Raw genomic sequence first — 16,189 nt, 5'->3', positions numbered from 1 at the left:
GTATTATAAAGCTAGACCAAGGCTATGCAGAGAAAAGAGCCCTAAATCCATACAACAATCTTAAAAAAAAAAAAAAAAAATCCACGTGTCAAAGTTGAATACGTGGCATGAAAATGTATCAATATTCCTATATGGTATTCTAGTCTTGGCCGCACTAGATAAAACTCGCCCTTGGAAGACGTGGACGAGAGTAGAAAACACGCGGTTGACGCGTCTTCGTCTTGTTGACCGCTTCCCACTCTTCTCTCTCTATCCGCCCTTTTATCGATAATTCTTATTACAAAGAACCCAATATTAGGTCTGAAATTCGGGCATTAGGTCTCAAATTCCTGTCCGAATTTCAACTTTGGGGAACTTTTTCTTCGATTTCTTGGATCATGGCGACCAACAACGATACCGACAACAATGGCGTTGACGAGTTGAGTCCATTTCTCGCCAAGCAAGTCGATGGAGCTGACGAGAAAAATACCGGAAAACCCTCGAAGGATTCTTCGCCGGAGAAGACTCCGGCACCGGGATATGTCAATTGCGGCGCCGAATATGGCTGGACCGCTGATGGATTGCCTTTAGGGCACGGCAGTGTCGTTGGTGAGCCAATTCGCCGGAATCAGTGGGATTCTAGCCTCTTCGCTTGTCTCGGGCGCAACGATGAATTCTGTAGCAGCGATCTTGAAGTTTGTAAGTTATTTACATTGGTAGAAATAGTAATCTGACCCTAAATTGCAAAAAGATTGTAGTTTTTGGAACAATTTTTTTAATTTTGCTGTCTTCAATTTTTCATTTCGGGGGTAAGTAAGGACCATTTGGGTGTGGAAATTATGATTCAATTGTGATTAGATACCTATTTTGATGGTTACTTTCAATTGGGTTGGTGTTAGTTGTATATAATAATGTTAAAATTCGTTGCTTTTCCTAGTAGAAATATGCTCTGTCTATAAATATATATTGAAATAAGTATAGTGGGTTTGGAATGGAACCATTGGATGTGGATATGATGCTTATCAATGTTTTCTCAAGTTAATGATTGTGATTGAATGATTTCTCATTTTGATCCTGATATGATACTTTCAATTGGGTTGGTGTTAGTTTTATACGATAAATGTTAAAATGCGTTGCTTTTCTTGATAAAAATGCACTATCTATCTATAAATGTTGATCTTTATACTGGTATAAGGAAGGAACAGTGAGACTGGAACATTTATTGAATCTGCATTTTTTTGCGTGGATATGATTGCTTGTCAATGTTTTCTCAAGTTGATGATTGTGATTGATTGGCTTCTAATTCTGGATAGGTCTTCTTGGAAGTGTGGCTCCTTGTGTGTTGTATGGAGCCAATGTTGAGAGACTTGGGTCCAGTCCTGGTACTTTTGCGAATCACTGTTTACCTTACTCTGGTCTATATCTTCTTGGAAATTTCTTTTTTGGTGGGAACTTTCTTGCTCCCTGGTTTTCATACCCCAGCCGTTCTGCAATCCGCAGGAAGTTTAACCTAGAGGCAAGTTATTTCTTTTTCTCACTTGAAACTATGTCCATTTAACTAGAGAATTTTAATCATTTGATGGATTTTGGCTGAATTATACTCGATTGACAAAATGTGCATCTTTGATTGTCCTTCTGATTAGTAACATAAAGCACTTCTATGAAATCATTGTTTACAAATATTGACATACAGCTTTATAATAGGTGTTTGAATCTGCTTCCTTGTTTCTGGTTTATTATGCGCCCCAAGTGTGCTAGCTATATAGAAAAACTGAAGGATGATGAATTTTGAGCTAAATTTAGAGTTTTTTATCATCGATTGCTTATAAGTTGTGAATACGTGTTGGTCTTCTTGAATGATGCTCCACTGTCTTGGCAGCACTTCTAAATCTCTTCTTACTTTATGAGCTTGATTTGATGTGTTTTTATGAGTGAAGATAAACATATCATAAAAAAATGAGAATGCCAAAGGAAAGTATATAACCCAAAAGGAGACAGAATAAGCTTCTGATTTACTTTTTTCTTTACTGATTTTTGGTAATGAGCAGGGTAGCTGTGAAGCACTCGATAGGTCCTGCGGGTGCTGTGGAAGCTTTGTGGAAGATGAGTTGCAGCGCGAACAGTGTGAGACTGCTTGTGACTTTGCTACTCACATCTTCTGCCACACGTGTGCCCTTTGTCAGGAAGGTCGTGAGCTCCGTCGCCGGCTTCCTCATCCTGGTTTCAATGCTCAACCAGTTTTGGTTATGATTCCCCCTACAGAGCAAACTATGGGCCGTGGAGCTTAAAAGCAACTGCCGTGACATGGATGATTGTGGTCTACCTACTATTGTGATATTATCATATGATACCTAAAATTGTTTTACTAGGTTCTTTTTGTTTAAACTTATCTAAGCAAAAATATACATGAAAATGTAGACTTGTGCACATGTTGTGTTTATTTCAATACTTTTATTTTAAAAATAATATATTTGTACGATTATTCCTGGTTTTGAAATAGAGTTGCAGAGTGTTCATATTATGATCAATTGTTCGTATAGGGAAAGGGGGAGTAGTACTTGATACTTGCCCCCACGTTGGGTGTCAAGCTAAAGATGATGTGTTTATTTTACCTAAAAGCTTAATCTAACTTTAGGGAGGGAAGAAAAGAAATTGGTGGGATTTCCTTCTTTAAACAATAAATTTGAAGAATTTTTAAACACTGTTTGGTAGAAAGGAAAGAAAACAAGAGATTTTTTTTTCCTATTTTGTTTGTAAAAAAAAAAGGGTAAGAAAATAATCTTGTATTAAATTTACTATTTTATTCATATATTTTTTTAATCATTAGTTAATTAGGTTAATTTAGTAATTTTGTTTTCTCAAACATTTGTAGAAGAATAATTTTTTTTGTTGGGTAGATAACGAAATTTTTTTGTTTTAACAGTTTTTTATTTTTTAATGTTAATTTTAACGGAATATTCTTATATTTAATATTAGTTTGTAAACACTTAAACTTAAATAAAATAAAATAAATTAAAATTTTATATTTTTTATATATTTTATAATGATAATTATTTAAAAATAATAAATAATTAAACAAATTAAAATATGATATTTTTCATATATTTTACAATAATAATTATTTTAAAATAATAAATAATTAAACAAATTAAAATATAATATTTTTGAGATATTTTACAATAATAATTATTTAAAAATAATAAAATCATGTTTTTTATACCTTAAATAAAATTTAATTAAACTTAAACTCACTTATTAGAATAATATCATAATAAACATATAATATAATCTACTGTGAATTAGCAACAAATTACTTTTTTTTTTAAAACTAGCAAGAAACTTAAATTTAAATTCTATTTATAATATTTAATATTACATTAAACATATAATATATAATCTCTTGTTGTCACTCCAAATTCAAAAACTAGAAAAAACATAAACTTAAACAAAAATAAATAAATTATTTAATTACAATAAGATATTTATTTCAAAATTTATATGACATTAATGTAAATTTAATTAAAATAATTAATAAATTGTATAAATAAAACTTGTTGACGCCGTTTTTCGTCAACTTAAATAGTAGAGTAATTAAACAATAAAATATTAGAGCAAATGAATAAAGAGGAAAACAACAGAGTTTATACGTGGTTCGGCAGTTAACTCTGCCTAGTCCACGAGTCTATATTATTTAGACTTGGGAGTTTTCTCGAAAATTTTCAGAGATAAGTTGCCTAGAGTGTTCTCTCCAGAAATCAGAAAAAATGTCATTTACATATGGTGTTTCCTTATCTATTTATAAGGAATGTTGTAGAATTCATTCCCACATATTTCGGGAAGATATTTTGTAAATCAATTAACATAATGCCATTAAATGCATTATCTCCTACATACACGGAAACGTTCCATGAAGATCGGGAATGGATAATAGATTAAATGATATCCCTTAAATATTGGGAGTGTACAACAATAAATATGTTCACACGTAATGGGTTATCCCAGATGATTCATCAAATCTTCGAGATCAACAATTGGCATTGAGTCTGTAGAGACTATGAGTCAATCACGAGCTCGCCACCCAACTTCACGCTATGCTCGGGACAAGTAGATGTCGACGAAGCTACTACATCCGAGCTTGTACTTCCCGAGCTCGAGCTATCTCGCCTGAAGGCAATCTGTGAAAAATGTATTTAAGTGTCATGTCGTTGCGAGCTCAGAACATATTGTTAGGAAAATATGTATTTTGCCTCAATGGAAATAATAATAAATTACAACTCTATACAATATATTACAAATAAATAATGATTGATTAAAAAGAGTTACAACTCTATAACTGAAAATTACAAATAAACAAAGAAAATGAAGAAGATGATGAAGAAGAAGAGAATAGTAAAATGCAACTCTAAGCAAAAGGTTACAAATAAAGTAAAGTGTTTGAAACAAAAGAAAAGAAAAGATTACAACTCTTGAACAAGAAATACAAGTAAATAGAGAAAAACAATATAAAGATGAAAAGCAATAGAATGAAAGAAAGGAACAAGAAACAAAAGATAAACAACTCTCACTCACACTACCAAAGTGAAGAGTGTTGGGGATCACCAACTTGAACAAGGTTTGAAACCTTTGTCCAAAAGCTTATTACCCCCTAACTCAAGTACTAAGGGATCTCTCACAGATTATAGGAAATGATTTATGGAATTATCAAGCCTCAAGGTGTTTCTAGCCAAGTGCTCTAATGGATAGAAATGTTGTGTCTTACAAGTGAGTTATAGGCTCCTATTTATAGAGTTTAGAGACATCATTTGAATTTAAAATTCCACCAACCCCCATGGTTGTTACCAATGTTTAATTGGATTAATATGGAATTAAAAATGAGATTTGGGAGTTATTTGGGTTTTTTGAGCCGTTCAACAAAGATTGAAAAAACTGAAGAAAAAAAATGGTCAGTTTTTAGCCTGTGGCCGCGGCCAGACACATTAGTGGCCACGGCCACTAGCCTCTATCCCACAGGCCGCGGCCACCAACATTCAGTGGCCACAGCCACCGACCATTTTTAGCACTAAAAAATGTGCTGTTTTTCCAAACGGTTCCAAACCCTCCCAAATGATTTTGTAACTCCCAAAACACATTATTGTGGTTAAAATCATATCTCTAACAGTCATATCACATATGGCTTTATGAAATTCATCTCAATATTGTGTAACAACAAATTTACACAATAAAGGGTAATATTTGGAAGTTACAAATTCGTAACACCAAATATGTTACATTATTTGGATATATCTCATATATCTAAATATTGTAACTCTCTATTATATGTTACAATATGTGACTCTTTGTCACATTTATTTAATCTAAAACATTATATTATAATATAATATAATATTACATTATATTATAAAATAATATAACATTCCCCCACTAGATTAAATAGTTATCTATTGTAACACTTATTTAATCAATCATTATATTTTAAAATATAACATATCCTCCACTTGATTAAATAAGAACTCTCTCTTATAGGAGTCATTGCATTAGTGCATAAAGCAAAGTGTTTTTCAAGTTGAACTTTACTATAGTGTAATTATCACAAAATTTGTCGAAAATTTGGTTGCACTAGGCATTGAACCATCTTTTCATGATAACAAATCGGCGATAACACACACAGATTTGCGATGTTCACTTGAGACCTCTATGTCTCGCTTTGCACCGTTAATGGCCATGTGCACTTACAATTCATGGACGTTCTTGAGAATACTCTCAATTCTCATGAGAGGCGGCACCACCCCTAGGTCCATATAGGTAGAATTCTTACAGTATTTTGTTACCAAAAATACTTGTCTTTACAAGACTAAATTCTATTAAAAAACCTATCGATTTTAACCCTTCACTTGGTAACACACAAGTACTCAATATCTCAGATGGGACTTGTTTTGAGTACAACTAATATTCACTTGATTGACTTGTTATTACCTATTGAACCTAACACTAGTTGAATAACTAGTGTTAAGATAGGTTACCATCAATCGTGAATCTCTTTAGGGATTTTAAGTCCCATCCCTCAAGATGATGCAGCCACTAAATCCCTCGTTAGTGGCTTAGTTAAAGAATCCACCAGATTTTCACTTGTTCTCACATAGGATATTGAGATGATTCTTCTTTGAATCAATTCTCTTACATATCCATGTCTTAGACTAATATGTCTATACTTCCCATTATACATTTCGTTGTATGCTCTAGCCAATGTCGCTTGGCTATCACAATGTATCGATATAGTAGATACATTCTTTTTTATTAGGGGAATCTCTATCAACATATCCCTTGACCATTCGGCCTCTTTACCGGTAGCAGCTAGAGCTATGAACTCTGCTTCCATAGTGGAATGAGATATACAGGTTTGTTTCTTGGAACCCCAAGAAATTTCACCTCCACCAAGTGTAAATACCCAACCAGTTGTGGACAAGTTGTCCCCAAGATTGGATATCCAACTTGCATCTGTATATCCTTCTAATATCGAAGGAAATTTGGAGTAGTTAAGGCTTAGTCCTTTGGTTTTCTTGAGATAACCTAGGACTCTTCCAATTGCCTTCCAGTGATCCACACTTGGATTACTTGTAAACCTACTAAGTTTACTTACCGCAAATGCTATATCGGGTCTAGTACACTGGGCAGCGTACATTAGACTCCCTATAGCACTAGCATACTCCAATTGAGCCACCACTCTTCCTTCATTCTTCTCTAGTTTTACACTATGATGGAATGGAGTATTGGCATCTTTAACCTTGAGATGGTTAAATTTGTTCAATACTTTCCCAACATAGTGGGCTTGCCCTAACACAAAACCCCTACTATGTTTCTTTACTTTGATACCAAGTATGGTATCAACTTCTCCAAGATCTTTCATCTTGAAGGTTGATGATATAAACCTCTTCGTTTCTTCTATCCCCTTCATGTTATTACTTAGAATAAGCATGTCATCCACATATAAGCAAACAATGATCACATATCCCTTACAAGTTTTGGAATACAAACACTTGTCTCCATTGTTATGTCTAAACCCATTAGACATGATGGCTTGCTCAAATTTCTCATGCCATTGCTTAGGAGCTTGTTTCAATCCATATAAGGATTTTACAAGTCTACAAACTTTATGTTCATACAAGTTGTGTATAGAAGCTAAAGCAAACAAAATTCTTATAGAAGTTGTTCTTGCAATAGGCGCATAGGTATTGAAATAATCGATACCCTCTTTTTGCCTAAACCCTTTAGCTACTAATCTAGCTTTAAATGTTTGGATAGTGCCGTCAGTGTGGTATTTTCTCCTAAATACCCACTTACACCCAATTAGCTTAGACCCCGGTGGGAGGTCTACCAATTCTCAAGTGTTATTGGAAAGAATGGAATCCATCTCATCATTGATGGCTTCTTTCCAAAATGCATTATCTCTCGATTGCATAGCTTCTCTATAAGTCTTAGGATCATCCTCAATGAGAAGTACAATAGGAATTTTCCTAATGACTTCCTCTCTATTTCCTTCTACCATGTAGAATGAAATTCGTTGAGAATCTATCTCATCCACTACTAGAATTTTATGATTTTTAAGCCTTTGACTTCTTCTAGGTTCAAAGGGTTGCTTTACATCCTTTTGAGAATTCTCCTCTTGAGAATCAACTTTGGATGTAGAAGCTTGAGAATTTTTCTCATATAACAAATTCTCCTTTAGAGATGTTGAAGCTTGAGAATTGTTGTCACATATCCATCATATCCATGAAAGCTGCTGGGGCATTGGTTAATCCAAAGGACATAACCAGAAATTCATAATGCCCGTACCTTGTCCGAAAAGCTGTCTTCGGTATGTCCACCTCTTTAATTCTCAACTGATGATAGCCTGACCGAAGATCGATCTTTGAAAACACCGTACTCCCCTGAAGCTGATCAAATAGATCATCAATCCTAGGCAGTGAATACTTATTCTTAATGGTCAGCTTATTCAACTCCCTGTAATCAATGCACATCCTAAGTGACCCATCCTTCTTCTTAACAAATAGCACTGGAGCCCCCATGGTGAGAAACTCGGTCTAATGAACCCCAAATCTAGTAGCTCTTGTAACTGAATCTTCAATTCTTTTAACTCTGCCGGAGCCATTCTATAGGGTGCCCTGGAAACTGGCTCCACCCCCGGTGCCAACTCTATGACGAACTCAATCTCTCGCTGTGGCGGTAACCCCGGCAAGTCCGCTGGAAATAAGTCTAGAAACTCACATACCAATCTGGTTTCATTCGGTCCCACTGTCACCACCTTAGAGGTATCTACAACACTCGCTAGGAATCCTATGCAACCTTCCTGCATCAGGTCTCTAGCCTTCAGTGCTGAGATCATAGGCACTCGCGGCCCATTCACTATCCCCACAAATACAAAAGGTACCTCGCCTTCTGGTTCAAAAATCACCATCCGCCGCTTGCAATCAATCGTTGCTCCATACCTCGTTAACCAATCCATCCCTAATATCATATCAAAGTCATCCATGTCTAATTCAACCAAATCAATAAACAATTCTCTACCATCTATCTATACTGGTAATGCTCTAACCCGCCTCCTAGAGACTACCAGTTCCCCTGTAGGCAACAAAGTCTGGAAACCCCTAGCATACACAATACTAGGTCTACAAAGCTGGTCTATCAACCTAGCAAATACAAACGAGTGGGTAGCCCCTGAATCAATCAATGCAGTATACAAGGAACCAGCGCTAGAGATCTGACCTGTCACAACTAAGGGACTAGCCTCTGCCTCAGTCTGAGTCAAAGCGAATACCATGGCAGGAGCGAGACCGTCTCCTTGCTTTGGCTCTTCTTTCTTAGCTTGTGGGCAGTGTTTCTTCAGATGGTTGGCACTCCCACAGATAAAACATGCTCTAATCCGGCACTCACCCTGATGTCGTCGCTTGCACCAAGGACACACTGGAAAACTCCTCCAGTTGTCACCTCCGCCCTGACGGCCACCAATAAAACCTCGTACCCTCCTATCAGAACCAGGAGGAGCAAATGAATCTGGAACCCTACTTTTCTGCTCACTGGGGCCACTGCCCCGACTAGACCCAACAAAAGGAGGCACCGTCCTCCTGGCATCGCGCCTAACAGCGCTGTCCTTCCATATCTGATCCTCAACCCTCTTCGCAGTAAGGGCCTTATCCACTGCTTGAGCATAAGTAGTAGTCTCTGGAATCAACGTGATATTCACATCACGGGCAATCATCACATTCAACCCCCGTATAAATCTATCTCTCCTGGCCGCATCCGTCGGCACTAAGTCTGGCGCAAACTTCGCCAGTCTGTCAAATCTCAGGGCATACTCAGTAACTGACAACCTGTTCTGAGTCAGGTTGATAAACTCATCAACCTTCGCAACTCGAACTGCTACGTTGTAGTATTTCTCATTAAAGATACTCTTAAATTCCTCCCATGTCATGACTGTAACCTTCCTCCGCTGACTCACTACATCCCACCAGATGCGGGCATCCTCTCTAAGCATGTAGCTAGCACAAGCCACCCTTTCATTTCCTTCAACCTTCATAAAGTCTAAGATCAAGGAAATCATATTCATCCACTGCTCTGCCCGTAGTGGGTCCGATCCACCCTCAAAGGTAAGAGGTTGCTGCTTTCTGAATCTTTCATACAAGGGTTCCCACCTGTTCTCAATCACAGGCTGAACCGGCACTGGCGCCACATTCTTCTGAATTAGTAACCCTGTGACCTGTGAAGGGGCCTGTTGCCTCATCTGACGAAGTTCTTCTTCTGTTCTCTGCAATCTAGCCTCCATTTCAGCTAATATCTGTTGCCAGTTCTGTGGGGCAGGTGGAGGGTCCTGACCCTGATTGTCATCCTCAGCCCGACTACCGCGGAGTCTGGATGATTGCCGAGGCATTACAACTATATGCCTGCAATCAATGACACCGCTCATCAGGCATGATAACAAGATCCAATTCCACCTCTCAATCTCAACAACCAACCAAGATCAACAATCCAAATAACATACAAATAGCATATAGCACACAACGGGCCTTGCCCTAACATCATGCATATGTTGTTTCATTCATCATGCTCTTTATAAACTAAGTAGGCAGACAAGGCATTCAAACACATATTCAAGTATATTAATCAACCATACCAATCAACCCTGAGTCGAGCTTTTCAATGGCAGCGTGCGTACATGTTCGGTCAATCTCCAAAACCAATAAACCTTGGCTCGCTCTGATACCAAGTTGTAACGCCCTACTACCTTAGAGTCATTACTAAGTGAGTTTAAAATGTGCAATTAACTCGCTAAGCGAGGTTTTTAGAACAAAGTGTGATTAAGAAAAAAGTCAAGGCTGTAATATTTGAAAGTACTCTATTCCATTAAAAGTTCCAAGAGTTAAACATTCGGGATCCCAAAACAAGGTTTGTAAAATATTTACAATTCAAAATAGGTTTTCAGATGACTAATTATCAAAAACATAGTTTAATACAGCCATTTCTCAAAATGCCCCCAACCAAAGCAGTCGGGCAGGCCAAGCATGTACGCGCCGCCCCCACGCTCTCCGTACTCATGGCTGGCTGACTTTCTCCTTGCCTTTACCTGCAACACAGAGCACCCGTGAGCCGAATCCCAGCAAGAAAACCCACACAGCACATAACAAACGCATAACATATAACCATTATGTCAGATAATCCACAGATAAACAGATAGTCTATAAGATTTAAACACATATACGGCCAAGCCGTCCCAGAAGCGTTACCAATGCCTGGGTTCTCGGTCCACACCGTAAGGATATCCCATGTATCCATTGGGGTCTCACCCTAACCATAAGAACTCCATGTGCTAAGTGATATTCCCAGCCCCACTGCCGTTCTCGGCCTTCGTCGTTCTCGGCCCTTCGCCGTTCCCGGCTCCTTTGCCGTTCATTCTGCTATAACCACATATAGCATTCTCAAACAACAATCAGACATATAATAATTCATTTAAAGCTACACCCTAACAATAATACAATCTAGGGCCGTGCCCTGCAACAACACTATGGGCCCATGCCCTGCTCTACGGGTGTTACAGTTTTCTTACCTGTATCCCGAGCTTTCCGATGCACCAAGGTCACAAGTACAGTCCTTTATCCCGAGCCTCTCCGAAATCCTAGTCACAACACATATAAATTTTTTTTAATACTAACCAATCCCAAAATCACTTCCCGGAACCAATCCCGTACTCTTGGGACCTCTAATTCCCTAAAACAATGTATTGGAACCATCCCCCGAGCCCCCGGGCAAAAGCCCTAAAAATGAAAAATTTGACTGTCAAAAATAGCCTAGGGCCGCGGTGCCCAAAAGCATTTCCCTGATCCTGATGCAAGCCTGCGCCGCGGCACCAAAGAACAGGGCCGCGACGCCCCTACGCGAACTCAGATTTCTGGGTTTTCTCCTGCATTTTTCCCGAGCCAAAATAGCTCCAATTCAACCCAAACAAGTACCTAAACCCCAACATCAATTTAAAACCCCAAATGAACCCTTTAACAACCTATAAACATCATAAACAAGCTCAATCACACTCAAAATCCATACTTGAGTTTCAAATTTCAGAAACTTAAATCATGGCTTCTAGAACATAACCCAGAGCTTGAAAACTATACACCATGCCTCTAAAATCTTAAACCACATCAGGTACGAAAATTTAAACATGTTAAAACTCTTACCTCAGTCAAGAACTCAGCTTGAATTCTCCTCAATCCTAGCTTCAAGTCACCTTCCTTTTGATTATCCAAACTGAATTTTCAAATAAAACCAGCCATCCTATCTTTAAATTTCCACCCTTAATCTCTGAAAATCAACCTTAAACTCAAGCAAAAACATAGCATAATCCTTACCTCTGAGTAGTCCTAGCTTAAATTTGACCTTGGTTGTCTCCAATCCCTCTTGAATTTCCTCCTAGGTCTCAAGTTTCAGCCCTCCTTCTTGCTTCCCTTTCTTCCTAGCCTTTTCTTCAATTTCAGCATAAACCAAAATAATAAAGTGTTAAACGTGAACCATCTTTCCTTCAGCTGAAACTTATCTACCCTTAGCCAAATGACCATTCTACCTTTCCATAAAATTCTTTCCTAACTAAACCTCAGGGGCACTTTTGTCATTTCATCTCTATTACTATTCTGTCATTTTCCCATCACAACTTGTTACTCTCAGCAGTTACTAATGGTTACTCAAGTTACTCAATCACCAATAACCACTAACCACTAATTCTTAACTCAACTTACGAGATTCCCAAAGTACCCCTAGGCTCCTCTCGAGCCGGGTATAAAATCCTGTTGTGACTTTTAAGTTAACTAGCTCCCTAGGACCGTCTCGGCACGTGCATCACATTAATATCACCACACTCACGTGGTACAAATCACATAATACAATTATCACATTTATGCCCTTAGCGAGCTAAAATTACCAATTTACCCATAACATACAAACGGGGCCCACATGCATATTTATACCACCTAAGCATGCATTATAATCACATATTCATTCAAATTCACATATAGTATCATGTTAATTCACTTATTGCCCTCCAGGCACGCTAATCAAGGTCCTAAACCTTATTAGCAACTTGGGGTGTTATAGCAAATGGCCATGGGGAGGTCATCATAGTTAGCTCGAAAGGTGGAGCTCGTAGGAATTTGGCGAACCGTTGACACTTATTGCATTTCTTGACGTAATCAAACGAGTCTGCTTTGATAGTGGACCAGAAGTATCCTTGGCGTATAATTTTGAGAAGAAAAGAGAAATTATGGCAGATTTATTAATTAAGATAAATTGGTATCTAAATTAATAAATAAGTTTAAATCAAGGTTCAAATTATAAATAATTAATTTGATAAATGATTTAAATAATTATTTAATTAATTAAATCAATAGAAAATAATACATGCCTTGATTTTAAGTCCAATGGGCTTATGATCAAATGGGAAATTTCACGGGCCTATAGCCCATGATAATTTCGACCTAGGGCTTCAAAATGGCTGTTATTTTATTGATTTTTTAATTAAATTAAATGGCCTAATTGAGTCTATAAAAGGAGTGCTTAGAGAGAAGTCAAAACAGAAGTTTGATAAGTCACAAGTTAGATTTTCTTATAGTTTTAGATTCGCTCTAAACACAAGTCATTTTCTAAGCCTCTTTGTTATTTTCTCTTCTTCTCTCTATATCTATCTCATGTGCTGAGAATTGCCCACACTAGTTTAGGTGGTTCTAAGGATACATTGGAAGATTATGAAGAAAATAGAAGATCGGTTCAGTTTCTTGATTATACTTTGCGACAGAGAGGATACAAGAGTTAGAGAAACTGAAGGAATGACTCTTTAATTCCGCTGCGTATACTGTAAGTATTCTATTCTTTGTTTCTCTTTGAATTCAATTTTAGAAACATGTTTTAGGCTATCTCGTATTAATTTGTTTAATATTATATATACATGAAAATAAATAAAGATCCTGTATAAGCTTAATCCAACAACTGGCCTCAGAGCCTTTGGTAATCTTTATTTTCATGCATGAACATGTTTAAAATTGGATTATTTGATATGTTTGAATAATTACATGGTTTTCATGTTTTTATGAAGCATATTGATTTTATGTAAATTTTAGCAATTTTTAGGTTATTTTGTTGTGTTTTCTATGCTATTAATTTTTATATGTGCTTTATTTTGTGTAAAACATGTTAAAAATTAATTAGAAAATGGTTTTGGTTTGAAAAATTGCTCTAAAAACTTTTTTGGAAAAATTTGCACTGGCTGCCATGCGCGCGCGCGCCCAGCGCCTCTCCGCGCGCGCGCCCTGCGCGCATCACGCGCACGTCTTCCTCGGCAGCCTCCTGTGCTGCGCGCACACACCACTGCAGCCCAGCCAATGAACAGTACCCGATACGGGTACTGTTCATCCTTTTTTTTAAAATTAAAGAAAATTAAAATTGTGGATATTTATTATTTATAATCAAAGCCAAAAATATCAGATTTATTTTGTATTTAAATTTTTTTTTTTTTTTAAAAGAAGATATTTTTGTTAGTTGAGATTTAAATAATTAGATATTTTCTACAAACATTCAAATTCAAATTTAAAAATAGACTAACAACTTAATTTTAAATCTTTTAATATATTAAAATATTCGAATTATAATATCAGATATTTAAGATATTTTCATTTAAACTCCTGATATTTTTATTAAATCTTTATTTGAAAATATAAATATCTTTTTATTCTATAGTTTTTAATATTTAAATTATTTGAAATTTGAACATTGTTAGTTAGATATTTTTATGGATATTTGAATTTGTTTAACTATTTTGAGATATTTTAGGGTTGTTATAACTATTTATATTTTATTTATTTTTTTAATGGTTAAAATATTAGCTAATAGTTATAACAACACAAAATATTTTGGAAAATAGTTAAGATATTGATTTTAAAATTGGTTAAATTTTGAAAAATATCAAATTTTTTTTCAGCCAATTAACAAAATATTTTTTTTAATAAATGGGATTTAAATTAACTTTGGTTAATTGTTGATAAATCCTATTTAAATTAAATTAATATTTTTTTATCAAATTAACCTAAAACCAAGTTGATTGTTGATAAATGAAATTTAAATTAACTATTGTTAATTGTTGATAAATTTAATTTAAATTGACTTATTTTTTGTAAAAAAATTAATTAATTTGAATATTTTTTTGATAAATTCTAGATAATTAATTGTGGTATTTTTGCAAATGAAATAAATTGTGGTATTTTTGCATAAATTCATAGAATTGCTCATATAGTAACATGATTAGGCCCATCCAATTATAACATGTCTATTTGCGCTATATGTGGTATTTTTGCAATTGGGCTTAGATGCATATAGTGGCCCATATGTTTGTTAGATATATGATATTTTGTCAAATAAAATATTCATAAAATGATAGGTTTTATTTGGGCCCATGAGAAAATGTAAAGTTTAAATTCCTCTCTTGTGGGTGATTCCACTTGTGAAGGCCCATTTGCTTTGCATGACTATAATGAGCTTAATCAATTAATAACAATTAATAAAACGAAGGTTTAAATTCCTGTCTTTTGGACCTTGTGTGGAAGATAGGGGGGCTTTGTAGTGGGAACGACATACTGGACCCAGCCCTCCTCCATACAAGCCTAATTGTTAAGGCCCATTTACCTGAGTTGGACTTAATTGTATAGGTTCATTATATTAGTTAAACCTAAATATTGATTAGCAACAAATTAATTCTAAATTAATTGAATTTGTTTCAATGTGACACTTTAGAATTAATAAGAAATTATAGGACTTTGGTTTTAAAAATTTTAATCTATTTAATTTTTTTTTAGGAAAACCATAGTCATTAATTTTCTAAAAATAAATAATAAAAATACTATTTTTAATTTTATAATGAGCTTATTTTAAGAATTTTATTCGATCTCCACCGTTGGTTTAACATAGTCAATAGCTCAATGGGGCCTCGAGGCGCTTTGATTCGTCCCCCTACGGAAGGTGTTCATTAGTTATTTTGACAAGGTTAGATTTCGAAAGATAGATAATTATAGGTCAAATTCTACTAGACTCACCCCTACAGTGACTACTAGGATTAAATCTATGATTATTGAAACCGTGGGTCTAGCTCATAAAATAAGAGATTTTGTTTTCTTATTTTGATCGAATAGTAGGTTGTTAATAGTGGTGTCCATTATTAAATGAGTTTACAACTCTATTTAACTAGTGGTATTTTTTACTCTCGCCAACCAGGACAAGGATATCATAGATTAGTTAAAAACCTAAAGAAATAGAGATATGATTTTTTTTGGTATTTTTTCTCATATCTTTCATATTTTTGTATATGTTGTGCTATTTCTTGAAATTTGTGTGAATAGAAGTTTTATTGAGAAAATGTGATTGATTTATATTTTATTGGTAATTTGTAGTTTTAAGTTAAGTAGTGTCTGTGTCTACTCCCATCATTTCTCAACTTTTGATGGAGAAACTCACTGGAGAAAACTTCCTTAATTGGAAGCAGAATATCAACATAGAGTTGATTGGTGACAACTCTAAATTCGTCATGATTGAGGAATCCCCAGAACGAGCACCGTGTCTGCACGTTAGTGATGGCACTGTCAATGCTCATGATGGTACCGTAAATGCTTGGATAGCACCGTCTCTGCACGTT

General features: G+C 35.7%; 1 protein-coding gene across 1 annotated transcript; it reads left to right on the top strand.

Annotated features, from left to right (window-relative positions):
* The first annotated feature begins 217 nt into the window (after positions 1–217).
* LOC133831036 (cell number regulator 8) lies at positions 218–2,500 on the top strand. The gene is made up of 3 exons (XM_062261196.1): positions 218–678; positions 1,293–1,495; positions 2,028–2,500. Exons 1-3 carry the CDS (start codon positions 378–380, stop codon positions 2,265–2,267), a joined length of 744 nt encoding a protein of 247 aa, XP_062117180.1. The 5' UTR covers positions 218–377; the 3' UTR covers positions 2,268–2,500.
* The last annotated feature ends 13,689 nt before the right edge of the window (positions 2,501–16,189 follow it).

Source organism: Humulus lupulus, chromosome 4, assembly GCF_963169125.1.
Source record: "Humulus lupulus chromosome 4, drHumLupu1.1, whole genome shotgun sequence".
NCBI classification, from domain to species: Eukaryota; Viridiplantae; Streptophyta; class Magnoliopsida; order Rosales; family Cannabaceae; genus Humulus; species Humulus lupulus.
This window is presented reverse-complemented; position numbering and strand designations above follow the sequence as displayed.

Coding starts and splice junctions, on each gene's coding strand:
- LOC133831036 (XM_062261196.1), top strand. CDS start 378: ATGGCGACCAACAACGATACCGACAACAATGGCGTTGACGAGTTGAGT. Junction 679..1,292: donor TAGCAGCGATCTTGAAGTTT/GTAAGTTATTTA, acceptor AATTCTGGATAG/GTCTTCTTGGAAGTGTGGCT. Junction 1,496..2,027: donor GCAGGAAGTTTAACCTAGAG/GCAAGTTATTTC, acceptor GGTAATGAGCAG/GGTAGCTGTGAAGCACTCGA.